Here is a 14,982-nt window from a genome sequence, read left to right as displayed (position 1 = left end):
TTAATTTTTGTGAGACAGTGTTTGTTGATACCTAATTTTGAATTTTAAAAAAAAAATATTCCAAGTGTTAAAAAATGGTCAAATTTTTGTTTCTTGAAAGGATTGAAATTAAGATGAGATGTTTCACTACAAGCATGGAAATTTTTGATTGACTCAAATACAAGTAATTCCACTTCTGCTTAATATATGCTGGTTTATATATATACATATATATAAATATATATAGATAAATAGGGGGAAAAAACCAGGAAAACAAAAAACAAAAGATTATTCTTCAGGTTCTGTCTTGAAGCAGTTAATGATGGAGAAGAAAAGCTAGTAATTTCTTTTTTGTTAGTGTACCTAATTGTAATGAAAATTAATCCAGTTCCATTCCAGGTTTTCTTAGATATGTGATATCTGCCTGTCATTTTCCCAGATCTCCAGTATCACACACTTAGAGCACGTCAATGTATTTACCTTGAATGTTAGAGATTATTCCATCACTGTATTTATAATTAGTCATTTAAATGTAGCATATTTCAATAATCATAGAATCAGAGTATGGTTTGGGTTGGAAGAGACCTTAAAGCTCATCCATTTCCAACTCCCTACCTGTCCAGTACTTTGACAGCCCAACAAAAAAGTGCCACATCAGCAGATAAGAGGTAAGATTATGGGTCTTCATAGAATCACAGAATTACAAAGGTTGGAAAAGATCTCTAGGATCATCAAACCTGACCTATTACTGAACACCACCATGACCACTAAACCACAGCACTAAGTCCACATCTACTGATTTTTTGAACACTTTCGGGCATGATGAGTCCACTTCTGTCCTGGGTTGCCTGTTCTGATGCTTAATCACTATTTTGGTGCAGAAATTTTTCCCAATATCCAACCTTACCCTCCTTTGGTGCAACTTGAGGCCATTTCCCCTTTGTCTTGCTTTTTGCCACCTGGGAAAGTTGCTTTGTACTCAGTGGTTCATCTTCCTTTGTGCATCGTGCATTTCCTGTATGCCTTTTTACGAAAACAAGGCATTACAGAATGCAGGAGCAAGGATAAAAGTGTTGATTGTAACTATTTTGACCTGAAACATCCCAAGTAAAAAGCATTTCCAACATCTCCAGTGACAAGAACAGATTATAAGGGTGGCAGTCCTTGTTTTTGTTGTAGGCTGCAGTGGAGATGGGGATGTGTGGAAGTTTTGCCATCTGTTTGCAGAAAGGAAGACAGGAAAATGAAAAGGAATGAAAGGCAGAATTTTAGCACAGCTTACCAAGAGCCCAACAGCTCTTATTTCTCTTGGCAGGAGGTGCTGGTTGGGAATGTTTCTGAAATACATTCACCACAGAGGGTGCTGAGCATCCTTTGACAGCAAAAAACCCTACACGGAAAATGAATAAATCTACTCTGAGGAATGTATGGAAAAGTAGGGGTGAGGTGGGTCTCAGAAAAATCCATATACTGGGGATGAAAAAAAAAAAAAACTTAAAAAAAAAAATAAAAAGCTCAAAATCAATAGGCCTGGCTCCTACATTAATGAAAACTGAAAGGCATGGAGGAGCACCAGAGTGCTGACTGATGACTGCTGTGAAAATGTTTCTTTCGGGGTGAATTCAGAGGCTGATAAACTGTTGACTTCTAGTGGTTTTATTCACTAAAACAAGAAAAACCAGTGTAAATTATCTTCACTTGTTCATGAGAAAAAGCCCTGACTCTTCAATTTTTAATTATTTTCTGAAAAATTAGGAATGGTATGCAGATAGCAAATTAAGGGCTAGGAACATAGCATTTCTGAAAAGAATAAAGAAATCTCACACCTGGTGTGATTTTTTTCCTCCTATCACAGTGTTATCTCTTGCCTTGTTTGCATATAGCAAAGTCATGTTAGTGTCAACAAAACATCTCCTTTTACATTTGTGTTTAGGCATGTTTCCCATTTGGAAATTTCTGTTTGTCAAATTACAGTTGTCAGCAAAGACACTGGCTTTCTAAATGCACAGCAATTTGTACAACCTGCCTCAGGTTTAATGTAAACACTCTTCATCAATCATATTTTAGGGCAGAACAGTGTGCTAGTTTTGGAGAGGTCCAGGTTCAGTAGACCTCTGCAGATATCCTTAGACAAATTGATATACAACCCATCGTCACTGTTGTTAACAGAGTTATGCGTTAATAAATTCTTTGAGATCTAGATAAGGGCAGTGTTTTATTGAAACTGGATATTATTGACACTGTTTTACCACAGTCTACATCACACGTATTTTTCAACACTCATTTTTCAATACTAAGCAATAATGGATTCAGATGTATTTAGGTATTTATTGTGATTGTACTGGAGTTAAATATAAAACCAGTATTAGATCCAAAGGTCATAGGATCTCCTTTTGTTTCTGTCCAATTAAAAGAGTTTGAAATGAATATTGGTGTGTCTGTTATTCCTCAAATGTATTCCAGTCCCCAAACTTTGCCTTAGAAATGAAAATACTGTTATTAATTTGAAAATATCTGCTTTGCATTTCTTACACCAGGACTCAAGTCTTCTCTTTGCCACGTCTGTGCTCATGCCCTGTACTTTTATGGTGGGGTATTTTTTTCATTCCTGAAGTCACCAAAAAATGATTAAAAACACACACTGCATCAGAGCATTATGTCTCCCTGCATGGGACTCCTTAGACACCACATCTCTCATTTTACCTGCCATCTGCTCTTTTGAATTCTCCTCTTGACACAATATGCAATTTAAAGTTGAAGTTTCCCATGATGAATGTTGTGTTGCATGGAAATCACCTTGGTTAAGCAGGATGCAGGCCCTCAGTCATGCTGAACAGAGTATTACAGACTTGGATTTAGGGAAAAAAAAAGAAGTTAATTCCTTTGCAGGGCCTGTGAATGAAGTGAGTCATTTACACTGAGAACTGTATGTCCTTGATTCTATGCAGTTTTATTTATTATGCTGTATTTTCTATGAAACAGTGACTATTAAGTACTTTCCATTTTGTCCGGTTGCAATCTAAAGGCTTTTCGTATCATGACTCAATGATCTTAGAGGTCTTTCCCAGTCTTAAGGATTCTGTGATAAAGTTGTGGCCTTCTAGTTGGTTTATATAGCTTCATTCCCCAAAAAGGATGGCAGAACTAATTTACAACTGGCAAATTAGAGAGTTTGACAAAATCCCTGAAATCACTGAAAGTTGCAGGATACATATTTATCCTGAAATCTTAGTATTTGAAATCCATTGGATTTTCCTGTGTGTTTATTGAACTTCTCAGTTATGTATTCCCACAAGGCAAGATGGTCAGTCTAGGTGCAATTCGTTGGCAGCAGGACAGATGGTTGAAGTCATTTTGGGGTGATATAAGAACAAATAGTGTCACAGAAAGTTCAGGCATTAAAGCTGGCATCTGGTGTTAAGGGCTACAGGTTTATTTAACTGCAATTTTCTGATCCACTTTGAGCATTTTTTTATTGTCTTTTAAGTCTTAACTTATACTGTTGGATGTTGGATATTGAAGAGGATCAAGTGGTGTGGTAGTAAACACTTGGGTACAGATCAAGTCTGCAGTCAGAGAGCTAATCCAGAGCCTAGTACCAGTCCATAACCAGACTCAAACACTCTGTGAGCATCTGAGTGGGAATTTTATGGTATTTTTTCCCAAGTGGGAGAATATCCATAAAATAAAAAAAATTATTATCATCATTATTACTTTTCAGTGTGGTATATGATGTTACTTTAAAATTCTCCATTCATATAAGAATAGCTATTAAAATTTTCCCTAAAACACACAAAAACAATCAAGAGAAAAAGCTTCAGGCAACTGACTGAAATGTGAAAATATAAAATTGATTGACTTGAAAGGTAAAGCTTTCTATGTATAACTAAGGGTATATCTCAGGTAGGTTTTCACGTCCATAAGTGTAACAGTGTGCTGGTTTAAAAGTTAACCAGCAGGGGAAACCAACCCAACTCAAAAGAGAGATTACAAGTCACAATAACAATTTAACAAAATAATACAATAAGTATGACCACACAGACAAGCAACCGGCCCTAACCCACAAAGCCCAAAAGTACAACCCAGCACCCCAGGGCACAAACAAAGCGGTGCTCCCTGGGCCCCCCCTTGAGTCCAGGGGGGACCCAAAGCAAAGGGAGAGGGTAAAAACCTGCTGGTGGGAGAGCTACTGCAGTCCGGCCAACAGTGGTGATTGCAGTCCAGCCGAGGGTGGTGGTCTCAGTGTGGTTGAGAGCGGTGAGCTGCAGTCTGGTTGAGAGCGGTGAGCTGCAGTCCTCCTCTGGATCCCACGAGTGGTAAAAAGCTTCTGAAACTCCAGGTTTATATACTCTCCAATTCAGGTAGGTATGTTCAGTCCTCCCCTCAGAGCGGGGAATTCCATAAAAGGGTATGAGTATGCTCATTCCATAAAAGGGTATGAGGGTGCTCAGGAATATCCCCCACACACACCTTGCAGGCCTCTACTGACAACAGTTTCTGGGAAAATGGTATGGAAGGCTATAGAATACACAGTTTTGGGCTACACCCATCCAGTGATGAATCGGTCCCAGCTGTTCTAACTAGGACAAACAGACACTAGCAGGTACCTACTTCCATAAGTATATTTTACTGCCTTTTTTAGGATTTAATTTTAAGACCATGCATTTGATTGATGGAGAATATTCTTCAACACTTAAAGAAACAAAGATTACTGTACACTGATTTATAGTCTTATTCATTCAGCTATCTGAGTACACTTATTTTGTGGCGTAAAAGTTCTAGGACAGTTTTTCATTACACTCTCCTCTCTTTTGTGACATTCACATCTTCTCAAAACTGGGTATGACAGTATGTGTGTGTGAGTCTGTGTAAAACTGTGATATTTCAAGTCATGGCAGACTACTTCTGGCTTCAGAATTACAACTTTTAGTACTGTCATGCCTTTGGTAACACATGAATCCTTGGCAAGAACTGCAACTGACTAAGAACTCAGGAATTGCTTTAAAGCTAAATATTTTTTTACACTCTTTTCCTTAAGAAGGCCATCCTGCCAAATAGTAGGCTCAGCGGGCCACTCCACTGACTGCCTTGTTCTACAGATGTGTAAATATGAATGCACTTACAAAAAAAATCATTATCTAATCTTGTATTCTGCAAAATGCAGACTTTCACCTAAATAAACCTTTTATTTCATGTTTAAACATGCCCTCATTCAGCACGGAGCCCCGATGCTTAGAAAAAAATGAAGACTAATGAGAATGAATTAGACTCCCTTATTGGCTTTTCTAACACTGTCATTTTAAGATACTAGTATTCTAGATTTTAATAATACCTGAAGTTTTGCTCAGATACCCACTTCTTATTAAAAATTTTATTTTTTGAAATAAAACAATGAAGAAAGAGTAAGTTTTTCATAGCCTTTGAGTTGACATAAACCCATGAAGAGTGATACAATTCCTCTACTAAGTTCCACGGGCCTAATTAGGATTTCTTAATTAATATACGTGTTTTCCATATAACATCTGTCACCCAGGCCGAGTTTTATCAGTTCATAGTGAGTTATCTCTCACATGCATTAGAGCGGTTCCTGATGTGTTCTTCTTGTTTTGTTTTTATTTGTTTGGTTTTGTTGCTTTGTCATTTAAGTTTTGTCTAAGTTTAACAAGATTACAACTTTGAAATTAAGTGGCTTCAAGTGAAAGCATGGAAAAGGAAGAGAACAGCTCTTTATTAACAAACTCGAATAAACAACAAATGGTGCAACCAAAACTTTCAAAAGAAACAAAACAAAGTCCTAATTGCCAAGAGAGGAAAGAAGTCCACAGCAAACCTGGGGGCTGAGGGTAAATTGTCCTGGGCAGCTCAACAGCTGCTTGTAGCCACGTGAGCAACCAGCATGGAAAGAGTTCTTCTTCCCACAGGTGCAGTTTCACCTCAGGCAGCTCTGTTAACGCAGCCCCAGGGGAAGGTTACCTTGCTCTGAGATTCGTCTTCATGTCTCTCTCTCTCAGTCGATCTCCACGGGTTATCCAGCAGGGAAAAGGAAAAAAAACCCCAAACTTCCCCTCAGAGAAAAAAAAGGAGGCAGCCCCTCTCCTAACTCCCCCCATCCTGGAAGAAACAGACTGAGGGGAGAGGAGGCAACACTGGGAAAAAATTCCAGCATCAAACCTATGACAGGTTTTTGGTTTTGGGTTGGGTTGGGTTGGGGTTTTTTGGTCTATTTTTTGGGGATTTTTGTGTGTATTTTTTGTTTTGTTTTATTTTGTTTCTCAGGAATAATTGCAAACACAACCTGGCCAGCTGAAGACAGAAGGCAGCAACCCTGTTCCAAGGCCCTCTGAATGCTGTAGGTTGTCAAATAGGGAGCAAGTGAAGAGACAGTCTTGTTAAACACATATTTTCAATGAAACATCTGTAGCATTAAAATCACACCCTTAATGACTGATGTTGAGTCTTTAGGAAGTCAATCAAGTCAGTCTTCCTGGCATTGCAGGCCCCCTGAGATCCTGAGATTTGATGATGAGCAACATATAATTCATTTTCGATGTCACATTCAGAAAAATGTTACTTGTTCTTGGATCTTGCTGTTTATTTGGGTAATATTATAGAGCTCTTGCATAGACTTTCCCATAGAGATAATACCATATATCTAAGTTTATTCTTTTATATATGAGACTTACATTTTATTTGAATGCTAAAGGCAAACATATTTCACATTAATATAAAATTAACATAAGCTTCAATATAATACAAAAGTAATGTAATATGTCATAGTATATAACATAGTACGGGAGGCTGTTATTAATGCTTCAAATTTTTTTTTTTTTTTCCCAGGCCCATCAAGGCTTCTACCACAGTAAGAGAAATAATCAGGAATCTGGCATAGATATTCAGATACTACTCGAGCATTGCTTTCCTGTATTATCTCTCTTAAGCTAATGTTGGGTGATATGTGTCCTGGTATAGGCTTTGCAAACTTGCCCGTGTCTTCATGGCTTTTTTCCTCTCATTAATGTCATGCAGTACTATTCACCTCTAAGGAAAAAAAGATCAGCTTTTCCCAAGTGAACATCAGATTTTCCCTAAGAAGATAAAATCTAATGTTTCTGCTGCCATATGTCTTATTATATTTTGTCAATGATGCATTAAAAGGGGAAGAAATATGCTGTCAAAAATGCATTAAAACTTCAGAGAAGTTTACATTTTAAGGTCACGCAGTGCTTTTATGAGACTTGGGGATGCTTGTGACTGTTTGGGGCACTTTTTTGTTATGTAAGTGGCTGCTCTGTGTGAATCTCACCTCTCTGAGGTCAAGAGGAAAACACCAGGCTGATGGGGATCCACCACCCACCACAGTGAATCGCTGGCCTGTGCCATCAAGGTAGTTCCAGCTTACTTCCTCTCCATTCCTCTGGAACAAGTAAAAAGTAAAATACAGATAATTACTATGGAGATGAATAGCTTTTAAAAGTAACTTAATGCTTTAAATCACTGCTGATGGAAAAAAAGGTAATGATGTGTAGGAAATTTTTGGTGTGGTAGTTTAATATATTTCCTTAACGAATGGAAAACAAAGTGCTGACATTGCATTTGAGCTGGTATGATATAACAAAAGCAGTGTATTCTCCGAGCATTCAATAGCTTTCTGAAGGCTGTTTTTTTAAACATGGTTTCTAAAGCTATGGGAGATGCAAATATCCTGTCACATAAAGCAAGAGATTAAGTTAATTTGATTTTTTATAAAAGTTTGCATGAAGTATGAACAAGTTCATAACTGCATTTTCATATCTGGTTTTGATATCCATATTTAATCTCTGTCTAGAGTTAAGAAATATGGTATTGACAAGAGAGCTAGGGCTTTTGCAAAAGCAGTTCTCAGCAGCTCAGACAAGAAAAGAACATAGCCTATTCCTGAAAGATCTCAAAGCAACAATCAAATAGCCAATATTAATTAAATAAACAGAAAATTGACATTATTTGCTTAGCTGTCATCTGACCAATTTATTCAGCTGAGATTCAGCTATACTGTTTTATTTAGATGTGTATCTAATCGCAGAGTGGTCCCTCTGAAACAATCGTCACAGTAGTAACAGAATTCAGCTTTGAATTGCTAATGCTGGTTTTCATCCCGAAAATTAAGTCTAAGGATATTATTCAAATAGCAGTCTGAAGAAAATGGTTCCTGGAATGAATATTCTTTGTATAATTAGGCAGTTTTGTTTAACCGGTTTTAATGCACAGTCTCTAGTAGTTTGAATTACTTGCTGTTCAAGCAGCAGTAGAGCTTACAGATAATACAGATTTGGGGCATTTGTAAAATTTAATAATGGAACTTCCAACTTTCATGTTCTGTTCTGTTCTGTTTGTGTAGTCCTCCCTTCCAGTGGCACTTTGACAAATTACAACCTACTTTATTTACTTAGTTTGTAGTTTGTTTATTTGTGGGTGAATGCCAGGATTACGAAACCTGGAAAGAGCGGCTTTAGAAACGGGTCCATCACAGTGGCAGCTCCCTGGGACCGAGCAAAGCAGAAAAACAGCCACTACTTGTGTTTCATTGTACAGTCTTTCCCTGAGTTATGTATTTCCCCAGTCCGTGTGGCTCCCTCCCTCACTTGGAACCATATTGTCTCCCCTCCCTGAACACAACCCTGCCTCTGCTCAAACAGGATTGGTCGTCTCCCCAGTCCTGAGCTTGTTATGGGACCTCGGTCCTTCTGTTTCCCCTATTAGTTAGCGGAGCCCTTAAGTCACTCCCTTTCCCCTGGACCATAGCCCAATCACATTCCTCCTTCTAGCCCTCCCCCCCGAGACGATATAAGCTGTGGGACTTTCAAATAAAGGACTTTTTGCCCCAGAACACAGAGAAGGAACTTGGTCACTCTTTCCTCCTGCCAAGAGGAACAGCATGGCTGAGACTAATCTGAGGAACCACAGGCAGGGAGTTGGTTACAATCAAATTCTGTTATTTATTTACTTCAGATTCTGTTGTTCTGAGATTCAAATATTCAGGTGTGGGGTTTTTTTGTTTGTTTGTTCTGTGTCTGTGTAATTAGCTGTCATGTTGTTGAATTAAAGATTATCTGATTGGTTCTATTTAAAACAGTAGGACAGTATTTTTCCTTCTTTCTTGAATTGTCTTGAAACTCTACTACCACAAACAGATTTTACTTAAATTCAGCAGTTACACAGTAAAAGAAAAACTTACTGAAAGCTTAATGTGATCTTTACATACACTGCATAACAGATTAATCTAGTTTCCTAATACACATTCAAACATTAAATAAGGAGTTACAAAAGCGAAGGCTTAGCTAAGCATCCTGTTTAGGTCATTTTAGATTATGTACTTCATAATATTGTGTTGTTGTGTACCCTTCTTCATGGTTTATCTGAACACCAAGCTTTAGAAATAAAAATCACCTATTTATCTTAGCGAGAGACAAGATGCTTGACTGGTGCTTTAGACAGTAATTCATGATTTTGTCTTGATTAGACTTGACAGTCCACAAAAGGACACCATGTTACTCTGCATTAGGAATAACTGATGTGTTCAGTGTTAGTCACCTCATACAGTTGCATATATAGAATATTGTACTGAATTAACCAAGATTTATTGCTGGTCTCAAACACAAATTTTCACTAAAAAGAGGGAAGGTCTTCCTGATCCTGTCCTGGTTCCTCCCTGCACAATAAATGGGAGCGATAGTGAAGGAAAATAAATGAGTTTACCAAGCATTGTGCTGGTCTTTGAGAAAATGTTTGAAATCTTTATCTGTGCCAAGTGCAAGCTTGAGGGCTGTCAGGGTGGGTCAGTGGTTGTCATGGCTGTGGGAGTATTGTTTGAACTGATTCTGCAAGAAATCAAGCAGAAGGAGCTTCCATTGCCACTGGTAGAAGGTGTTTGTTAAAAGAGAAAAAAATAAAAGGATGGATACATGTGTTTAATATCTCAAGGGGACCTCTATATCTTATCTATGGAGAGTTCTCTCACCTGCAGGTTCTCTTACAGCATCCAAGTGAGAAACACTTGAACGTGGCTTTTGCTGTCACAGAGAAATTTGCAAGACTGTGAAAAGAATGTTTCTGTGATGCATGCGTACACTGACTACAGGAAGGAAAAGAACTCAGTCACTGACCTACTTTTAAAATGCAGTTTTACTGTGAACATGCTTGTTCCCTTCTTTTGAATGTGCTGGTTATAGGTAGTTATCTATTCATAAAAGGGAAAGGTGAAGATATGGATTTTTGTCACTTGCCCCAGACAGCTGGAATGGAGAGTCCAGTGGGTAACTGTGTCCCTGACACACACACCCCCCACCCCAAAACTGCCACTTTTGCTCCCTAACTACTCAATTTCAGAATCAGTAACTCATTGCTGTCACCACCCCATCCTGGTTGCCAAGGACCTGAAGGGAATAGAAGGGGTGTGGAATGGAGAGAATAAAGTTTTTCATGATACCTACTTATATTAAGAAAACGTAAATAATATAACAATTAGGACTATATGGTTTCTTCATTTGTATTTCTCTCTGTCTCTCTTTTCTTCCTGTCTCTTCCCTTCCCCTTCCTTGTCCCTGCCACCCTTTCCATCCCTGATGCCTTTTTGCACAACCTCAATTGAAGAGGAACCAACCTCATCAGGTATGAATAATTTACATTACATCTGGCTCGCAGTAAATATTTCTTGAGAAGCACCTTTCTTATAAACCATTTTAAATGGGTTTACTTCATGTATAACATGCTAAATAGACATATCAGATTCGGGTTCTTCCTTCTTCTGTCTGGTCCCCCATCCTTTTGTCTTTTTTCCCCTCAATTTGAGAAGAGCAGGAGATATTCTCCTCCAGTAGCAATTAAAAATCTTCTCAACTTCCTTCCTTTTCATCTCTTCTTTGGTTAAGATGGTATATTCACTGGGCTTCAGAAGACAGAACAGGTCAAAGGTAATAAGGAGTTAAAAAAAAAAAACGAAACAGGTTTTTTTTTTGTTTTGCTTGTGGGTTTTTTTTTGTTTGATTGGTTGGTGGGTTGGGGTTTTTTGTTTGGTATTTTTGTTTTATTTTCTAGCGTTAGTTTTTCACCTGTCTTTATCCTGGGGAAACTCAACCATCTACATGACCCCTCAAAACTGACATCCTTAAAAGATAATGGGGAAAAAAGCAGTGAGGGAGGGGAAGGACAGCATATGCAGGAGCATCCTGGTCAAAGAAAACATTCTCCAAATGATAGCTTGGGTATCTGCTCAGAGAACATTTATTTCCATTGACAAGCTGCCAAGGAGTGGGAATGGTTACCATCAAAGCCATAAAAATTAGTTTAGAAGCTCCTGAAGACTCACAAACATGTAGTGTTTATTCTAGAGTGAAGATTTGCTATTTCTAATTAATTGGCAATCCATTAGCTGGGGAGTATTTAAAGGAAAAAAGAAGACAATGCACCAAAGAAGAATGCCACTGAGCAGCTTAATGTTTTTGAAACGGCATTGAGTTGTACAAACTCAGTGAGCTAAAACATCAAATAAATGGGGAATCACTTTACAGTGGCTTGTTAAAAGAAGGAAAGGCCTCCAGAGGGCCAAAAGAGAAAAAGTAAGACAAGTGAATGAGGAGATGAAGATGGCAAGGAAGGATTGAACACTGTTTACATGCTAACCTACAAGGTGGGAGCAATATAAATAATTAGGGTAGAGCAGAGAATAATAAATGAAAGGACGGAGAGCAAAGCGAAGAGTAGAATATGAGAGGGAGAATAGTGAAGATTAGCACCGAATACAGAAAGAAGCAAAAGAGAGCTTTTAACACAAGTGTAGCAGAGGAATGAGCAGGAACCATGATTGAGATGAGAAAAAAACCACTGTGAAACAGGGAAAGGGAGAATTTGGGGAAGAACTGCGGAGCACTAACACAACCCCATGGACCACACATTATAATTTCTGAGCATCAACTTTCAACCATACATTTCTTGAGAGATCTGTCAGTCTTGAAATTTCTATGGAAAATATCTGAGTAGAAACCTATTGCAGCCGTTCAATAGAAGTGCCAGTCAAAAAAGGAGATGTTTTCACACAGGAAAGAGCAAAAAACCCAGCCTTTTTCCATTTATGGAGGTGGTTTAAATGCACATACTTCTTGGAGATAGAGTTGCTATGGTTGTGTGTTGTAAAGCCATCATTTCTCTTGTGATTAGTGGATCATCTCACGAAGGCATGGCCTCCGTCTCTGCATTTTGAACATCAGTGATGTTTTTCTGAAAGCCCATAACTGTGAGCTGGCCAAGCTAACCAGACAGATCAGCTGAAAACGGGTAAATGGAGGGAAGTGGAGTTCTTAAGACAGCCACTTGGATTCCACTACAGATATCATCTATTCTAGGAGATAAATCTATGAATAAAGTACAACCTAATATTAATTTCTGTCTTAAAATTTTAGAAACAGTACTAGTTCTTCAGATGCTTAATAATTTATATTTTCTATTGATTTTGCTATTAGATGTTGCTGAGTTGAAAGTAACAGATCAGTGCATTCTTACAGGATTGTTTTAACACAACTTATTTCTCAGTTTGTATTGACATTTACAAAACTGTGTGTTCTGCTTAAAGCACATTCCTCTTCCTCAGAGTAGAAAGGCAACCATGCAGTCTGGAATTTGTAGGCATGCTGAAAAGTAAATAGAAACTGCATCCAAAGCCTCATGCACTTACCTAGAGACTTCCACAGTAATTTCAGGAGGATGTGCCTGGTACAGGTCGTTCTATCAAATACCAGATTTTGCTCTTTTCCAAAAGAAATTTTAAAAAAAGAGCAGAAAGTTTCCTCCAGTTTGTGAAATGTATCTGAGTATTATTCATACACATATTTTTCCAAACAATGCCTTTACTTATGAAAGAACATGAGATGGGACAAATTGCAGTTAATAGCTTTATGAAGACTGTGAATATTATTTCTGCATCTTATGAACATTATAAACTTTTAATTGACCTGTCATCAGGATCAAAACTAGAATTGCTTTTCCTATTTGATCAGAGGGGTAAAACAATGTTATTTTCCATACTCTGCTCTTTTGGATGGTGTCCAGCTGCTCTGACAACATCATCCAGGAGGAATCTTGTAGAAGTGAAGTTACTAAAATTTTACTGTGTTGCAGGCACTAGATTGAAGTTTACTATTGAAGGTTACTATTGAAGGTCACTAATCCTGTAATAATAAATGCCCTGTGGTTCTGTCTTTATAGAAATGATATTTCACAGGATATTTCCATCAGAATGCTTCAGTCTAATTAACTGTAATTATAAACCATCAAATGTGTTTCATCTGAAATGCTTTTTAACAAAAGATAAGCAGTGGAGCTTTTCAGATGATCCTCACAGTTTCAACATGGTTTTCCTTAGTATTTCTTTTACATAAGCATTGGTCTATACATCTTTTTCCATTGCAGTCTTTTACAGTGTGAGTTTAATATTGTTTTAAATTAATTTAGTTGTTGTAGAGGTTAAGGATTCAATATATGACAGAAACTTCTTTTTCGAAGACATTACTTAAAAATAACCCCTACAAAGACCTTGTGGCACAGTATGTAGGTCTATGTATGTGTGTGGACAGCTGCACTGAATATCTCCAAACAGTTTATTTTTTCCCTTTAAAAATAATATGACTCTTCTACAATTCTCTGTGATATTTAATCTGTTCCCTTTTTATTTAGAATTTCAACTTTTATATAAAAGTTATTATAGCATGTCTTTCCTAAATAAGGAAATAACAAGGGATAATAGACAATCCCTTTTGAAACCCAACAAAAGCTGAAAATGCCTTGAGACTTCAACTGGAAAAATCTCTAGAATGAAGTCTAATTCAGAAAAGAAAATTAAAGGAATTTCAGAAAGGAATTAGAATGGAAAAGCAAAGTACCAGAAGTTTCAGGATAAAAGTTGTACCAGACATAACACTTGAGAGTTATCAAAGTTATGAAAAATAGATGTCTAAAAATTTTAAGTACCCACTCTCCTTACTGTAGGAGCATGATATTAACCAATATCTGAAATCAAAATTACTTAAAAGTTATGTGTTTTGTTTTGTTTCTGTTAGAAAAACTCCGGGTTTCTTTACTGTTTTGCTTTTTCCCTGGATTTCTTGTCTTCAAGAAGCCTTTTAAAGAAGGGCACCACAGTGTATTGTCTTAGTGTTTCTCTTGGAACCTACTTGCAGAATAAAAAACCTATGGTTTGGAGAAAGAAAAATACATTGTAAAAGATGAAAAATTAAAAGTAGTTATAAATTACTTTGGTCAATAGGTACTTCAAAGCTGACTTACTGAACAGAGGCTTTGATTCTTATGAATTATTCTTATGAGGGCATTTCTCATGAAATTAATGGTTCGTCAGAAATAACTTTCTTCATGGGACATGGTGAGTTTAAAAAAAACCAAACAAACCGACAAGCAAAAACAAATAAAAAATTGAATTTATATTATAAAAATGTTATAAAATAGCCACAGTTTTGGCAAAAAAAGTGCTTTTTCTTTTTCTAAATATGCTTCTATTTAAAAATTGACTGAATTATCATTTTAAAACACTGGACATAATGCTATTAAAATCCTGGGTTTTACCTTGTACTGGTTTAATTTCACTTTGATATTCATAATATCAAATTTTTATGGGTTTGTTTTTCCATAACTATTTGTGATGGAAGTTAGAATGGTTCTACTTGGCACCATTCTAGATAGCTTTATATTGGACTGTTTAAAATAATTTTATATTAGATAGTTTGGAAAATGAGTAGGTTTTAAGGGGATATTGGGAAGAAATTCTTGGCTGTGAGGATGGTGAGGCCCTGGCACAGGTTGCCTAGAGAAGCTGTGGCTGCCCCATCCCTGGAAGTGTTCACGGTCAGGTTGGACAGGGCTTGGAGCAACCAGGGGCAACAGGGCTAGTGGAAGGTGTCTCTGCCCATGGCACAGGGTGAGGCTGGATGATCTAGGACATTCTGGGATTCCATGATTCAAATA

General features: G+C 37.3%; 1 protein-coding gene across 1 annotated transcript in view; it reads left to right on the top strand.

Moving 5' to 3' along the window:
* EDIL3 (EGF like repeats and discoidin domains 3) overlaps positions 1-14,982 on the top strand; it is a 218,633-nt gene that overhangs the window by 81,221 nt on the left and 122,430 nt on the right. Inside the window, 1 exon segment of the mRNA XM_032676101.1 lies at positions 10,594-10,623. Within this exon segment, the coding sequence (XP_032531992.1) occupies positions 10,594-10,623 (30 nt within the window).

The sequence above is a fragment of the Chiroxiphia lanceolata genome, chromosome Z (assembly GCF_009829145.1).
Source record: "Chiroxiphia lanceolata isolate bChiLan1 chromosome Z, bChiLan1.pri, whole genome shotgun sequence".
Classification (NCBI taxonomy): domain Eukaryota; kingdom Metazoa; phylum Chordata; class Aves; order Passeriformes; family Pipridae; genus Chiroxiphia; species Chiroxiphia lanceolata.
The sequence above is the reverse complement of the archived record's forward strand: the minus strand, read 5'-3'. Positions and strand labels throughout refer to the sequence as shown.